Genomic DNA, 17,124 nt, shown 5'->3' with positions numbered 1-17,124 from the left:
CGCTGGTTGATGTTGTTATTTCAGTCTTAGGAATGTGATACGATATATGGAGTGTAGACAAGTCCTTTAGTCTCTTAATTAGGTACCAGCTGCGGTGTACGAAACCAGCTACGGTGTATGACACCAGCTGCAGTGCATGACACCAGCTACGGTGTATGACACCAGCTGCGGTGTATGACACCATCTGCGGTGTATGAAACCAGCTATGATGTATGAATTTGAGGATATCACCACAGAAGAGTGACTGGGAATAACAAAACCACCAATATTTTCTTTGGTGAAAGACCTAGTTGAGTGTGGCTTAAAAACCTTCCCTCCTCCTCCAAGAAAAAAAAAAAAAAACACCGAAAGAAAATCAAATTACGGTGGTGTTTCATTCTTGGACCGTTATAAGAGCCGTGAGGAGACGGTCTGGAACCCTGAACTGGACGTGTAACGGCACCTCTGGTGAAATCACGGCAAGGGTTGCCAGCTGGCGAATGAACACCACGTGCCACCTAAAACTGCAGGTCAAAAAAAAACTCTCCGGAAAACACCGACTTGGATTTTCCCAGACTGGTTCTAAAGGACAATCACGGAACTCAAGAGAACTGGTTTAAGAACCGCTACTCGGCTTTCGTCCGGCCTAAACATCTGTGTATCTAAGGAGGAGGCGCTGAGGAGGAGAAACTCCAGAACTGTTTTAGAGAGAGAGAGAGAGAGAGAGAGAGAGAGAGAGAGAGAGAGAGAGAGAGAGAGAGAGAGAGAGAGAGAGAGAGAGAGAGAGAGAGAGAGAGATAAACAATTACGTCACAGATCCGCGTGGAACACTTCGGAGGTGTAAACAAAAACATATTCCATGAAGGCAATCGTCCCAGTCGTTTTGGAATGCAAGCGCGGACGTCGCCGAAGCTCGGACGCAACTGTCAGTTCGAACGCTAACTTTTTGAGAAGTGATACATGGGGAGGGCTGTGTGGCGGTCTGTCCACAACACGACTGTTGGCGGGGTGGGGCTGGACGGTTGCGCTCTTAGGCCTAGTCATTACCACGAATGGTGTTGACGTCGACGTCAGAGCTACATCCACCAACAGAGCGCAAAGTCTTTCAAAACCTTCTTTAGGTGTTTGGGCATTAATTATCTGGCCATATAGGTACTATGCAAGGCTGGGCTGGTTAGCTGGGGCTTGCGGCCATCAGCATCAGCCAACTGTAATATCATTTAACACCTTCCCCAGTTGTTGATTCTAAGAACACTATCACCGTCCATGTGGCTCGGAACAGTCAAGGTCTACTGGCTTATTAAGTAAAATGAATTACTAATGACGAAATGAATTCACACGTAAGAGGAATGAAACGAAAGACGCTAACGATAACTGGTGCTTTTTGAGGTCGCTTGTTGTAGCAGAGAAATTCGCTAAGATGATAAGTTTGTACGAAAATGTCTTGATAGTAAGGTCAAATACGTCTTCTGTGCAACTACCCGGCCTATCTTGTGCCTGTACGCGGGAGTTAGAGCAACAGTAACAACGAGAAATCTATGATGGAGCCAGAAAGGTCAGCATTCACGAGCGAATGTTGTATGTCTCCCTCCCAAATCCACCTTGCATGGTGAGGTAAGACCCCATGGTGAGGCTAGACACAGAGTGGGGCAAGAAACAGGGTGAGGCAAAATACAGGGTGAGGCAAAACTCAAGATGAGGTAAGATATAAATGAGGCAAGACCCTGTATAAATGGTTTTAATAATAAATTATTCACTGCAATATCATTGGAAGGTATTTGTTTACAGTGGTTCGTCTCAACTGAATGACACTGTATACAGTGATTCGTCTCAGTTGAATGACACTGTATACAGTGATTCGTCTCAGTTGAATGACACTGTATACAGTGATTGGTCTCAGTTGAATGACACTGTATACAGTGGTTCGTCTCAATTGAATGACACTATAAGGAACAACAACCTTTTATTTACGTTTTTTGAAGTGCTTGACCTCTGGCCCCATAAAATCCTTTAAAAGACCTCGATAAGAAAATAGAAAAAAGAATATCTGAACGTAGAAGAGAAAAACAGAAAAAAAGGTGTATAACCATAATGTATTTCCATCTGGGACACACAACAAGAACAAACCAACGATGAAAATTAAACAAGAATTGTTAATTGTATACAGCGATCTCCTTGGTTCATGCGAAACTGGTCCTGGTGAACTTTTACTTTCAGACTCGTATTGGGGGATTTGGTTCCAGGTAAAGGATCTGTCGTGTGAAACAGCTGGCCGTAACTCAGTAAAGTTCGCCAGGAGGAGAACATACGAACTAGGAATGTCCGTTCTCAATACGACTTCTTTTTTTTCATCAGGACACAACAGCAGGAGGTTCTCAGTCTTGTATAATCCGGCTACTTATTTTCGAACCAGACAAGGTAAATCAACGATGCCATAAACCGAAATCTGGGAGGAAGAATAGAGGAAGCGGGTCCTCCACTCTCCAAGTGGGAGAAATGAAAAACGTAAGCATGGAAGAAATGAAGAGGCTTCATCAGCCTAAAAGGGCAATTAGCTTAATTAGTGAGGGTAATGAGAGGATCCAAAGCGTATAGAAGGCTTGTTCATTAATGTGGCAGTTGAGCCTATCTTTTACGTAATTGATTGCGACAGGTGATGGAACCGGGCCGGCAGAATCGTAATCGTGGCATCCATATCAATTCGAGCCACACGAAAAAAGAACAAAATATAAGCCATTAAACGAGACAATACGACCCTTGAGAACGACAGTTCGACCTTTGGGCACAGTGGCGTGGCCTTTGACGTAACCCTCAGGGGTTAGACCTTCTTAACCAAGGGTCACACTGTAGGGGTTACCGGTACTATACAAGAGCAAATCGCACGACAGAGGTCAAGGCCTGGACCAGGTATGAGTGACTCGGACCCATAGTTGAAGTAACTTCGGAGCAACTACACAACTCTGAGAGTTTTGGAAGTAATTGTTCGCGTATGTGAGCTACAATCTGGCTTAGTGCTTCTCAAACCTTGTGGCTGGCCAGCTTATAAGACTGCCCACTGTTGCCAACTAGAGTAAGGTATGAAGTAGCTAGCAGAGTCTGCGGACTCTTAAAAGACGAACAAAGGTCGTATTAGCATTTGATAACGCGCTGCTCCCTTGACTTGTAAAAGTACCTCAAGGACGGTGCTTCGAAGCCCTCCAAGAGGCAACACACTCGGCGATGATATATAGCTGATCCTACCTATGCTATACTTGAGAGTATGGAAGGAATCACTTATTTAGAAGCTATGGAGTATCATTTTACATTGAGCTCTCTGCGCACTGCCACTCGTCCTGGTGCAGTCAGTGTTTGTGTGCCAGTCATGAGAGATGTCGAAAGACTGAACTGTAATAAAATATCATAACGTGTATATCCTTTATATATATATATTTTTTTCCTTATTCTCAATCGTCCTTGTTATGACATTTTATATGCGCAAAAACCTGCCTCACTGATCAGCATCTGACCTCTAGGTCCGGTAACTGTGAATAGGAAAACTTCAACACTCTCTGTGGCTTTATCACTCTCTGGGTTCAGACTGGCAGTACGTTGCAGGGTCTAACCGTGTGAGCTTTACTTTTCGCTATGATACGGCTAAATACGTCAGGATCTTTAAAGTTTTTGATGTATGAATATGTATATATATATACTCACAGATCCTCCCACTCTCAAAAAACACAACACACAAAATAGTGTATATACACACCGAATGACCCCAAAAGCACTGAGCCATGGCCTCCAAAAATCAGCTTTACACAGAATCCCACCAGACACACCCATCCGAAACCACACTCCCCAGACAAATACGAGGCACACTTTCTCGTCTACTTTCTAGACACTTCCCAGCCCAATTACATTGCAATCACCGAGTGAACATATCTCAGGACCCTCTATGCCCAAGATGCAACCACCACAATGAAGACACTGAACATTTACTGCTCCTCAAGTGCACTCCACTTTCTTCGCACACACACACACACACACACACACACACACACACACACACACACACACACACACACACACAAATACATCACCACCGCTGTATGCCCAGTAATTTCACCCGGTGGACGTGGCCGACATGATGGCATTTTTCTAGTAGTTTGGAAAGAACATAACCCAAGGAACTAAAGAAAACCATGTAAGAATAATCCTTTCTTAAATTCACATGTGATATTAGTGTAAGTACGTAAGCTCTCCTTTCTAAATCTTGACACCAAAGCTCACGATAGAGAGTATACAACAAGTTTGCTACAACCCCACAGACACTGAATACCCGAGTACACTCTAAAATCTTATTTCCATGACTGCCCATCACCAGCAGAATCCAAATTCCATCAATTTATATCCTTACAATTATTTGTCATTCAGACGTGCGTAAGCCACACCTATAGAAACTGCTTATCTTTGGACCTCCTCCGCCATAACATGCAAAGGTGAAAACAAATCCAAGTAACAACAGATTTTCAAATCCTTCAGTTGCCCACGAAATAGAAGAGGAAAACTTTCCCATACACACCAACACAACAACGATCAGGCACCCCCAGCTAACCCCCAGAGCTGAAGGAAAGAGCAAAGATTAACCCCACACAGCAGGGGAACATAGAGGGCGACCTGAACTTCTCCCAATCACCACCAGGACATCAATCCCTTCCCGTAACTCTCTGATCAAGAGAGATACATCAGACTTCTCTTCTTGAATATACAAAGACTTGTACAAACTGGATAGTTCTGGCTTGCGCAAAATGTGTACATTTTAACATGACTGTGTAATGAAATTTTGACAGAAGGGGAGCCAGACCCGACTGACAGGTGTTATACGCAAGTGACTGGTAATAGCACTTTCTTTCTTTCCCTCTAAACATTGACTGTACAGTGAAGTTTGCCTCATTCTTATGCTCGGGATGATTCAATTTCTTTACCTATCTATTTGTGTATAATGTCGAGATGGCTAATTGTATACTCCAGTCATATATATATATATATATATATATATATATATATATATATATATATATATATATGTGTGTGTGTATGTGTGTGTGTGTGTGTGTGTGTGTATTGCAAGAGGTCACAGTGGTGCGCGTGATCTGGTATATGTATATAACCAAGAGGAAAATGAAACACGATGAGTTCCCAGATGCACTTTCGTGTAACGATCACATCAGGGGAGATACAAGAATGAGACAGAAGTAGAAGAGTCCGTTGATATATAAGGAACAGACGTAGCTGAGACTCCACAGGTAAACAAGCGTTACCGGACGGTGGTGTCATTAAACGATGGTGCACTTGGGAACTTATCGTGTTTTATTTTCCTCATGGTTATATGCATATACATACAAATTAAATAATAAACATACATACGTTGCTGCTCTCGTCCGCCACAGCAGAGTGGAACTTTACCTTGCACTTATTGAGCATGTCTGGGTTGTGGAGCTGTGGCGGTAGATGTGTGAAAAAGTGCCTGGGACTCTTTTCGGCGGCTGCCAGCTTCAGGACCACCCCATCCTCGGGATCATCGTTTGGATACAGCTCTCTGAACCTCTGCATCTCGATGCTTGTGGAGATATCCCGGTCATTTGAAAATACGGCATCCTGTAGGGGTAATGACGACCGGAATCAGACACGATGCGGTGGTCATGGGTCAGACCAGACTATCTGCTTTGTAAACACTGGTCAGACTCGAAAGAAATCAGTCATATCTTTCAAAAAGTCTCATTATATATATTCAACATGACTACTGAAAAAGAAAAGAATGAAAAAAAAAGGTTTGACACTTAATTTTTCAAGCCAAAAAACTCTATCGCGGACTCCCAGCTCGTCCATAAGATGCAACTGGTCGATGTTTGTCAACGCCCACACGATCTCGGACACCCAAGTGGTGCCGCTCTTCGGGAAAGCCATCACCATAACGTCTTCGTTCCTGAACTCGAAGTTGTAAAGCTTGTCGGCAAATTTGAGATACCTGTGGCATAAGAAGGTGCTAACATAACTTCTCTCAGTCCGATTCCATTAACTGTCAAGATTTATTGACCTATCCTTTCCCGGTCAAGAGAAAATCTAAGATATAAACACAAGAGCAACTTTACGTTATGATAAACCCCTTTGAAGAAGATACTACAAAAAGTATGATAAGGATTAAGTAGATTCTACCGGTTCTGATGAACAGGGTGATTCTTATCAGTGACCCTGTGACATTTTTCTTAATATGAAGATAATGTTAGACAATAGCATGCAGCGACAAAGCATCTGGAAAGACTTTTGAACGCAGATAAGGAAGCCTTCTATATCCCTCGAGCATTAAGTACTGCAAAACAGTGATCATATGAGCTTTATGGTGAAAACAGATTCATAGGTCGTGCAGCTTTCCGTCTGGGCACGGCGGCACAACAGCCCATCAGTATGAAAATGGTTCACCGACTTATATCCAAATGCTTCAATGCGTCACATCCAAATGCTTCACTTGGCATATAACTTGCACATAAAAGTTCGGTAGATCCACTCACGCATCTGGGAGGAGGGGACCTCTGGGCTTGCCGCGCACCAGTTTGGTGTAGTTCTTAAAGCCACAGTTGACCATGCGGGTTAACTCGGCGGCGCCCACGGTCTCTGTCGTCGGTGGCTCGCGCCCGTTCATGATCGTGGGGGGCGGCGCCTCCTTAGGACTGCTCTCCATCGGCGGCGGCGTCGGCGTCGGCGCCGGCGGTTCCTTCTCCCCGTTCATGACCGGGGCGGGCACCTCGGGAGCACTCACACTCTCCGTTGCCTGTGGCTCATCGTGCCCGTTCGTGACCATGGGAGTCTCCTCGACGACGGCGGCGTGGTCGTGCTCCCCACTCTCTATCTTTGGTGGTGGTGCCTCTTGTTCGCTCACGACCATAGGAGCCTCCTGGACGACCTCGGTTGCGATGATCACGCTCTCTGTCTTCACCGGTTCCTGCTCACTCACGACAGCAGGAGCAGGGGCCTCTTGGACGACCTCCGCTGCGACGACCTCGCTCTCTGCCTTTGCCGGTTCTTGTTCGCTCATGACTGTGGGAGCTTCTTGCTCAGGGGCGCTCACATTCTCTGTCGTTGGAGGTTCTTGGTCACTCATGACTGTCTCCTGCCCGTCTACTCTCTTGTCTGGAATATGAGATCAATCTTTTTAACAATAACACTAGTGCATCATTCACTCCCTCACTTCCTATACACTCATTCCATAGGCTACAAGTCTTTTTTTTATACTTTTTTATCTGTGATATACCTATTTGCTTTCTTATCATTAACTCTTTAAGGAAAGACGATACATTCTTTACATTGATATATAGACAACATATATACTGTAGAATATAACACTTCCACCTGTAGGACTCAAACCACTTTTTGTATGATGAGAGACGAACGTCCACGCAACGTAGCCAACACGTTAAGAAAATAAATGGACTGTTGGATAAATCCGAATACCCATTTGTCCTATTGGGTATTATTGATCTAACATTAAGCCAGTCCCTACATCCATCACCCAGTAGTAACCTTTTATCAACCTCACTGTCAAGCACAGAAGACTAAGACTCTTGTATTCCTTGGGCGCAGGAGCACGCCCGTCTCTCACAATATGTGCGGCAGTTCGAATTCAACCGGTGGAAGTGTTGAGCGCTCTAGGTGTGTGTAACAGGTTTCGTGCACAGACTGAAGTCCTCAGTGACGACAGGCCATTAGCGAAACATTGAAATAGAGCAAAAGAAATTGAGAAAGAAATGGAGAAAGAAGAGTGAGTTTTTGATAAGGAGAAAACGTAAAGAAAATCATAGAAGGGGAAACACGTATAGTTTCACAATACACTGGTTCACCGGCATCCATAGTCGTGTGCGGACCAGCGTTAAATGATTCTCTGAAGTGTCTCTCCTTTACTGAGTCAACAAGCAGATGGTTGCCGATGGCAGGACATAATGCAAGGGTAGTTGGGTAAGGAAGAGACGGGGGACGACAGAAGCTATGGAAAATGCCGATGATAATGAGTTCTACCAGAGTCAAAAGAATTGTCACTTGAAAACCATACAAGCAAACTAAACAACTCGCAGAAAAATGCTGTTGGATCACAAGGACATACGTAAGGATATGATTCAAAAGGACATCTATTAATGAAGGACTCATTACCTAAATCACTAATTAAACGAGATATAGAGAAAGACAAGGATGAACATCGGTCGTGGTAAAATGTATTACATAAGTTGACTATTAAGGGACTTTGTCCACATAAGCGCGTGGTTCTGAGGAATTTCCGTGCTGTTTACATAGGAAGTGTACACAAACACTTGTCAAGATTTTGGAATGTTGTTTACATTCTCAGTGGAAGAGGGATTAAATGCCGTGGAGGGATTAAGTGCCGTGGAAGAGGGATTAAGTGCTGTGGAAGAAGGATTAAGTGCCGTGGGAGAGGGATTAAGTGACGTGGAAGAGGGATTAAGTGTTGTGGAAGAGGGATTAAATGCTGTGGACGAGGGGCTGAATGTTGTGGAGGTGAGTTTTAAATGCAGCGGGAGACGGATTGAATACGGTGAAAGAGGGGTTAAATGCAGTGGTAGAGGAACTAATACCTGAGAGGTGGAGAACAGAAGTCTTGCCTCCGTGTAAAACAGTATGTGAAGAAATCGAACGAGACAAACCGGTCAATACAGCTGAGAAGAAAAATCCGTGTGATATCGGAAAACGTAATCAGAAAACAGAGAAGGGAATGAGCTGGATGAGAGGATGGGTGCAAGTCTAGGAACTACGATATGGCTGGATCGACTGTTTACATAGGTGGACGGTGTGTTCTCGGACTGTCAGAGGGCATATGGCACCCTCCAACACGGGAGGTTAGCATTAGTGAACTGATTTCCAGACTGACATGATAGAGGGGAAGGGAGGGCAAGTGGGGTGGGCAGTATTCTACTGAATCGAAAAGTAGATGGGAACGAAGAATTCATTATTCTGTCTCTTCAAACGGGGTTGACGTAACCAGTTACGTCGAGCAGGGTTGAACCAGGTCTTAAAGGCAGCTGCCGTTCCTGCTCGTGTAAATGACCTCCAGGATGGACCGCCGTCGTACCTGGATACTTTTGCGGACGACGTTCCACTCATGAAGGAAGGAAGCAGTTCTTCGGCTTCGGTCAGACACAAGGCTGATGAACTTCAACCCATCCGAACACAGAGCGATGGAGATGGGACGCGGTGAACTGTTGTCAGGTTATGTACTTTCATCCCAAATACATACATACATACACATATAAGTATGAAAGAGACTACAGAGTTGACAGGGTAACAGCCAATTTCCAGAACATCGTATTAAGCGAACGGTAATGTAAGTCCACCCATATCACTCGTCATTGTACAAAAAATGTTCCCCTCCAGTGGACAACACATTTAACACCATGTTCGCACCAATATTTACGTCGTCCATTAGATCCATATCTAAGTATGCAGCACAAGTTGTGGTCACCGCGCAAGGTAAAGAAAAAAAGATATTTGAATATCATGGAGGCAGGTTGACTCCCTCACAGAGGAGAGAAAATCAAGCCACTTTCGAGAGGTCAATAACCATAGACACCCACGGTGGATGAGCGAAGGGCGTCGAAAGTCATCGCTCTAACGTTTCTGAGGCGACTTAACAATGTCGATATTTAGCCGTTCATTTATACATGTGAAGAAACTGTGAATGCAGGAAGCTCTTAGTCTGAAAAAAAAATTTTGACACACACACACACACACACACACACACACATGCGGTGTCTTCAGCATTTAACCAGAGCCTCCTATCCACAGCCTAACTCTATAGACCTGTGGTTTCCAATGACTGCTTTAGATACCCTGGTTCAGCTCAATGACAGCATGTTGCCCCCTGTATCCCACATCACTCCAATTCACTCCATCCTATTCACGCCCGACACATTCTTGTATGCTAGGGCCATAACCCATAAAAGCCATCTTCCATCCCATCTTTCCACATCCAGATCGATCTCCCCATTCTTCTTATCCACATTACCTCTGCCAGGCATCCACTCTTGGTCAGACTCTCCTCACTCATCCTCTCTACATTACCAAACCTTTTCAGCACATCCTCGTCAATTCTCTCAACCATTCTCTTCTTACTATCATATTTCTCTCTTACCATGTAATTCCTCAATTGGTTAACTCTCCTCAAATCACACAGAGCCCTCAGGTATTGCATTTCCAACACGCATATCCTCTCCAATATTTCTTTTTTATGTGGGATCTAAGCCTCGTATCCACACAACACTGCGATTTCTACTATACCATCAAAGATACCTATCTTTACCCTTACAGACAGTGACATCTCTCTCTCTACACACTCCTTACTCACTTACCCCAGAAACCCTTTAATAATGGGTCCTGGGACTATAAATCCAAGATCCATTCTCCAAGGGCTCCTGCAGCTTCAAGGCTGAGCTGCATTTAGTAGCAGGGAAATGAGTGACTATTTTAAAGTGAGATTTTCTTTGACGATGATAAAAGCCTCGCAAAAGGTGAATCTTCACTCGCGGTGTAACCTCAAGCAGAGGAAGTCCGGTAACACTTCTCCCTCCGCCCTATATCGCTTCTGTCTGCAGTATCCAAACTCTGTGAGAAACTGACACACAACAGAGTCAAGCAACTACCCCACTCTCACCACCAATTCAACAACCTCACTTCACGCTGATCTCATGCGACACCTCTTAGATGGCTTCAATTGACCACAACTCCCATCCTACTCAGTACTAGAGGCCACAGACATCGGCAAATCTTCTGACACATTTGGCACATCCTTACGCAGAAGGTACTTCTTTACACCACTCTCCACAACAGTGACAGAAAGCGGATGGCCTACTTCACAGTGCGCCTCTATAACTGAGTCACTCGCAGTGGGTTCACCACCAAAACCATTAAAATCTACGACGGAGTTCTCCAAGAAGCAGTTTTTCCTCCTACCCCCCTCAATCTCTTTCTACATGACCCCTCATAACCTCCAGCAAACCACAGCGTGAAGGTGCTCTTATCCACACACGACTTCACAATCAAATCACGCCACAGCAGCAAAAACAAACATGCAGCACTATATTACACAAGAGGAACAATGGCTCACCCAGAGCAAAATGTCAGCATCTCCACAGTAGCCTTCAATCACTCGGTAACTCCAAAAAGACACGAATCACACCTACACCCTCAAGTCAACCTTCATGGAAAGTCACTCCCATCTGAACAAGACACTAAATATTCTTGCATCTCATACGAAACACACGACATTCATTCCCCACGCCAAACACATCATCACGAAAGCAAAACACAAACTAATTATACTGAGAACACTAACTAGTGATAGATTTGGACAATAACATGAGTCCCTTAGCATCCTTTAAAAAAATAAAAAAAAAGCAGCTCCACCCTATACTACGCCTCATCTGCCTGGTCATCAATTCTCTCAAGAGCAAACATAACAAAGATGCAACCCTCACAATACAGAGCTCTCAAACCAACCACTAGCTGCACAGTATCCACAAACATTCAACAGCCGCAAAGTGAAACAAAAACACTCCCAATAAAATCCCAACTCAATATGCCCTGTACTTAGTACTTTGTGACAGCACTTGTCCTCTGTTACCCAAACCACTTCATGACTAACCATCAGCCCCTAGTAGAAATAAAAGCTCACCCCCTTGCCCCACACTTAAGCAACCTCTACTCACAGATCCCCTCATCTCCAACACACACAACTGACAAAACACATGCGCACTAAAATGACCGAACAGACACGAAACAACCGCCCTCAGAACTCAGTCTTAAGCACCACCCCACACCAGACAGATATCCATCTAAAGCCACACTCCCCTTCTCAGCATTCAGTCTTAAACGCCACTCCACCAGACGTATACCCATCTAAAGCCACACTCCCCCTGAAATACACAAGTCGTACCTGCTTACGCTCCGAAAATCTATCCATCCCTAAAACACTACGAACACCGATTCGTTAGATCCCAAGAACCTGTACGTCCACCATGCAACCCCCAACACCTAAGGCAACGAACAAGTTCGAGCTGCTAACAAGGAACTCACATGCAGGAAGTGAAGCGAGTTTGGAAATACAGATGAGAATGTTTAATACAGTAGTGCCGCCAGTTCTGCTACATGGGGCAACAACCTGAGTGTTGACAGCCACTGACGAAGGAAAACTTGATGCCTTCGAGATGATGATTGCTGAATGGAGAGTTAAGCATCAGATGGGATGCATTTGTAAGGAATGAATCGACGAGGACCAGATCTGAACAGGCAAACAACAAAGAGCCCAGAGGGACGCTAAGGGTGGTGATGCTTGAGAGGAGGAGGAGGGAGGCGCCCCTGGGAAGACCGCGAATGAGATAGCTGAGGGCGGTTCAACATGGAACATGTGTGAGAGAGAGGGATATGAAGCATGACCTAAGTGAATGAAAAGAGATAAGACATCATGTTGAGTTCACGTTGCCGGAGTACTTACTCGCATGGTTTTACCAAAAAGCAAGGCAGGAAAATCTAAGGTTACGACAGACGAATCGAGTGAGTTACGGGTTGTTAAGTGATATGTGTGAGATGAAGAGCTTGTTTGTTTGTGGGCTGAACGCTAGCAGCCCACGTGTTGGTGAGGCAGAGAGAAAAGATAGCATCCAAGGCTAAAAGAGTGAAACTTGATAGCCACTGAGATACCGGCTCACTACGCAAGTCGTCCCCAGTCCTCCCGTTGCCCAGGCGGGTTGTACCGTTATCATATCCCCCTGATCGTAACGTAACGAGAGAGAGAGAGAGAGAGAGAGAGAGAGAGAGAGAGAGAGAGAGAGAGAGAGAGAGAGAGAGAGAGAGAGAGAGAGAGAGAGAGAGACTTGTTATTAAAGCATTTACTCACGATGAAAGGATTCTTTCACACTCTGTAACATCTTATGCAACATCAACCCGCTGGGGTCTGACTAAGACCCTCTGTGACCCCCACCCTCCACCCCTGTAATCCTTTTGCGCTACCGTTCACAGGATGAGCATGGGGGTGCACAAATGATTTTGCCGGGGACACCGGCACAAAACAGGGTCACTCATGCAACAAGGTACAGTACACCTTCTCCAAGGTCAACACTTCTATAGCTCCCTTTTCTGGCGTGTTCCTCCTTGGAAAAAAAAAAATTACACCACCGAGTCTGTCTGTATCTGCAGAACGATAAGTTGTTTCCTCTTGTCGTGTCGTGTCCCAGCCCCCACACAACGGTTCTAAACCACACGAGCGGGGGAGCTGCGACAGCCAAAAAGGGTTTGGGAGGACAGCGAAATCTCAGTTTTTCTGGTAACAGCAGCACATCAGAGCTTTTTATGTGGACACCTCCATATATCACCGGGATACAGAAAGAGAGAGAGAAAGAGACAAGGGGCAAGATATGGTCACTCACATTCTCAGAGGGAAGAGAATAATGAGAGAGAGAGAGAGAGAGAGAGAGAGAGAGAGAGAGAGAGAGAGAGAGAGAGAGAGAGAGAGAGAGAGAGAGAGAGAGAGAGCAGAGACCAACTCGCGCCAGACTCACCCAACACAGGTACGTGGTGCAACAAGTACGGGTCCTCCGCGACTGGCCAGAGAGCAGCCCTACCGGCCAGTCATGCACTCGCAGTTACCAACAGTCAATCTCGTCGCTCATTTATTCCACCCCTCCAGCCACCTCCCATAGACGCGACCCCCGGGTATTCCCACAGGCGAGAGGCACCCCAGCGTGGCGGCAGATGGAAATTACAGCCAGAGGGGTTTCCCCCAGGGGTCACACCAGTAATAAAATACAGTTGCAACTCTGTACTGTTCTAGTTACACATTAGAAAGTGAAAGTGCACTTAAACTGCCAGGTGTCGCCGTGCATCTGATGTAATTCCTAATAACAGATAAGATTAAAAAAAAAAAAAAAAACGTACAGCTATGGTACAAGTGCCCGTGTGCCTCTGTCCTATCACTCTTTGCTTAGGCTTTGGGTAGAGACCTGTCCCCTTTTCGTCCCAAGGACCATAGATAGAGTCTATCATCAGCGATCATTGTGCCTCGCCAGACTCCCTTCATCTCTTCTAGGACAACAACGTATTACCTAATTTTTCAAGGGGGGGTGTTGAGGAAATAGGTCTAGGGAGACTTATTAAGATCTTTCGAGGAAATACGTAAAACGTCCTCTGACTTCTGTGGAGACGAAGATGTCGAATTTCCAAGTGATTTCCAGCAATATGAAATACGAATGTTGAATATATGAAAATATCATGCGATTCACAAAAAAAAAATCATTTATTGTTGAGATAATGGACTAGAACACACACACACACACACACACACACACACATATATATATATATATATATATATATATATATATATATATATATATATATATATATATATATATATATATATGATTATCCCAGGACCATTTTCTTGAAAGGGTCCTGGAGTCACTCCAGGACCTCTTTTCCAGGGACTCTTGTATCTTCGAGACTGCGCTATTTCCAGGAGCAGGGAAAAGGTGGTCTCCCCTGGAGTGAAAAGTGATTTTCGACGAGAATTTCCTCCCTTTCGCCAGCAGACGATGATACAGTCTCACCGAAAATGACTTTTACTAGTTTTGGTAACGCCTAAGACAGACAGAATCCGGTAATACTACACATATATTTTTCTTGTCTTTCTTGTTCGCAGTTTCCCACGTTAGCGAGGCAGCGCTAGGAGAGACCGAAGAAAAGGCCTCATTAGCATATTCGCATTCTCTAGCTGACACATGGTAAACAACAAAACCATAACCCCTATCCATCACCCGGTCCCACAAACCTTTCCGTGGTTTCAAATGCCCTGGTTCAGTCCACTAACAGCACGTCGCTCCCTGTATACCTTATTGCTCCAGATCACTCTATCCCGTGCATGTCTTCAACCCTGCTATATATATATGTGTGTGTATATATATATATATATATATATATATATATATATATATATATATATATATATATATATATATATATAATATATATATATATATATATATATATATATATATATATATATATATATATATATATATATATATATATATATATATTTTTTTTTTTTTTAATTTTCCAAAAGAAGGAACAGAGAAGAGGGCCAGGTGAGGATATTCCCTCAAAGGCCCAGTCCTCTGTTCTTAACGCTACCTCGCTATCGCGGGAAATAGCGAATAGTATGAAAAAAAAAAAAATATATACATATATGTATATATATATATATATATATATATATATATATATATATATATATATATATATATTTTTTTTTTAATTTTCCAAAAGAAGGAACAGAGAAGAGGGCCAGGTGAGGATATTCCCTCAAAGGCCCAGTCCTCTGTTCTTAACGCTACCTCGCTATCGCGGGAAATAGCGAATAGTATGAAAAAAAAAAAATATATACATATATATATATATATATATATATATATATATATATATATGTATATATATATATATATATATATATATATATATATATATATATATATATATATATATATATATATATATATATATATATATACATATATATATATATATATATATATATATATATATATATATATATATATATATATATATATATATATATATATATATATATATATTCAATTCGTCCTCTATGAACCCAACGGTTAGTAACAAGGATAAGTTCATCTGTACAATGGAGCGTACATCATAAACACCCCCTCCCCTTCCTTCCCTCTATCAGCCTCCCCTTCTCTTCCCCTCCCCTCCATCCACCCCTCCCTCCACCAAGGCCTCACACAGCTCGGATCTGATGTCTCAACTCCAGCGCAGACGGTCAAGGCAGGCGGCAACGGCAGAGCCAAGGTGTCTGGGAAACAGCAATATCTACGACTTAACATGAAAGCAAGTAGCATTTTGTGTACAGGGAACAAGATACAGAGACCACAGACATATTCGGGATCTCGTTTGACAAGAGCAGCGCAAACATGCAGCACATCTAACTCCCATGAGACCTAAGAAAAAAACTGAGAGAAACACGAGAAACGCCAGAGTTTAGTTACTTCCTCATCAAACCAAGTCCACAACGTCTCTACACCCTAAGTAGCAAGTCTGGCACATGTATAAGCTCTATTAAGCTTAAATGCAATCTCGTTTCGTGTGTGGGAGTCCACCACGAGCGTACCAGCTCAGGAGCGCGCTTCGAATCAATTTCGTAAATGCGTATCGAAATCAACCGCCTTGCTGATGACAGGGACACATGGAGAGTCGGTCACTACCAACGTGTTCATGAACATTTAGGCGGTTGAAGGTGCCATCTTAACCCCTCATCATCCAGACAATCACGCTCCTACCTGGACTCTAGCGCACATATTTTACTGAAAGACGATGAGCTTTATCCAGCAGTACTTCGACCACAGATGCTTCAATAACTTGACACATGAGATTCATGAATTTATTCTTCTTCCCCATATTACAGCAGTGAGAGCCGTACGCCCACTAGTAAGACGTGTACCAGTTCGCTGGCATTTACCTGGGCAGTTCTGGCTCCATTCCCTCTTTCCCCCAGGTCACTGGAAGCACTGGACACTTCACCAGGCGGCCATCATGACACGGCTGACCTGTGCTTTCACTGACGACCGTTGTGCTGTCTCATGTGACTTGGCTCGTTTGCTGTCACCTCGCTTCCGTCAGGTGTGGTAACTTCCTACGGATAAGGTAGATAAGGAGGTGTAGAAAGAGAAAGGTGGAGGGAAATTTCCCATCGGGTCTGACACTCCTCTCCGATAAGCATTTCGCTTACGAAGTCGTTTCCCTTTCCCTCCTGTGAAGGGAGTCAAACCACCGAAGGCAGTGTGATAGTATTCTGGAAAGCAGTGCAGAATAAACCACACCTTCTGTATGGCACGTCGTACGCTGCCCGGGGAGTTCCATCAGGTTCGGAAAGACTCGAAAGCGCTTCCAGTGGACATCAATCACCATTGTCACACATGACAGTCAGAATCAAATGACACGTTTTTATGCGGCTTTTTTTTCCATTTTATTTTTTTCCCAGTACTTACACACTCCTATGCTCACCGCAGGGGAAAAGTCACCTTTGGC

At 44.0% G+C, this 17,124-nt stretch overlaps 1 protein-coding gene across 2 annotated transcripts in view; it reads right to left on the bottom strand.

Annotated features, from left to right (window-relative positions):
- Nucleotides 1-17,124, bottom strand: part of LOC139760094 (sulfotransferase 1C4-like) — a 28,087-nt gene that overhangs the window by 3,679 nt on the left and 7,284 nt on the right. The window contains exons 1-4 of one of the 2 annotated variants that reach the window (XM_071682917.1): nt 13,572-13,704; nt 6,525-7,143; nt 5,800-5,983; nt 5,422-5,613 (exon numbers count right to left, since the gene is read on the bottom strand). In XM_071682917.1, coding sequence (XP_071539018.1) covers nt 5,422-5,613; nt 5,800-5,983; nt 6,525-7,114 — 966 coding nt within the window. In that variant the 5' untranslated portion in view covers nt 7,115-7,143; nt 13,572-13,704. Of the gene's footprint in view, nt 1-5,421; nt 5,614-5,799; nt 5,984-6,524; nt 7,144-13,571; nt 13,705-17,124 lie in introns of those variants that run through there. The other variant, XM_071682918.1, reaches the window with a different exon arrangement.

Source organism: Panulirus ornatus, chromosome 35, assembly GCF_036320965.1.
Source record: "Panulirus ornatus isolate Po-2019 chromosome 35, ASM3632096v1, whole genome shotgun sequence".
Lineage (NCBI taxonomy): Eukaryota > Metazoa > Arthropoda > Malacostraca > Decapoda > Palinuridae > Panulirus > Panulirus ornatus.
Note: the sequence above shows the minus strand (reverse complement) of the source record. Positions and strands in the feature narration are given on the sequence as shown.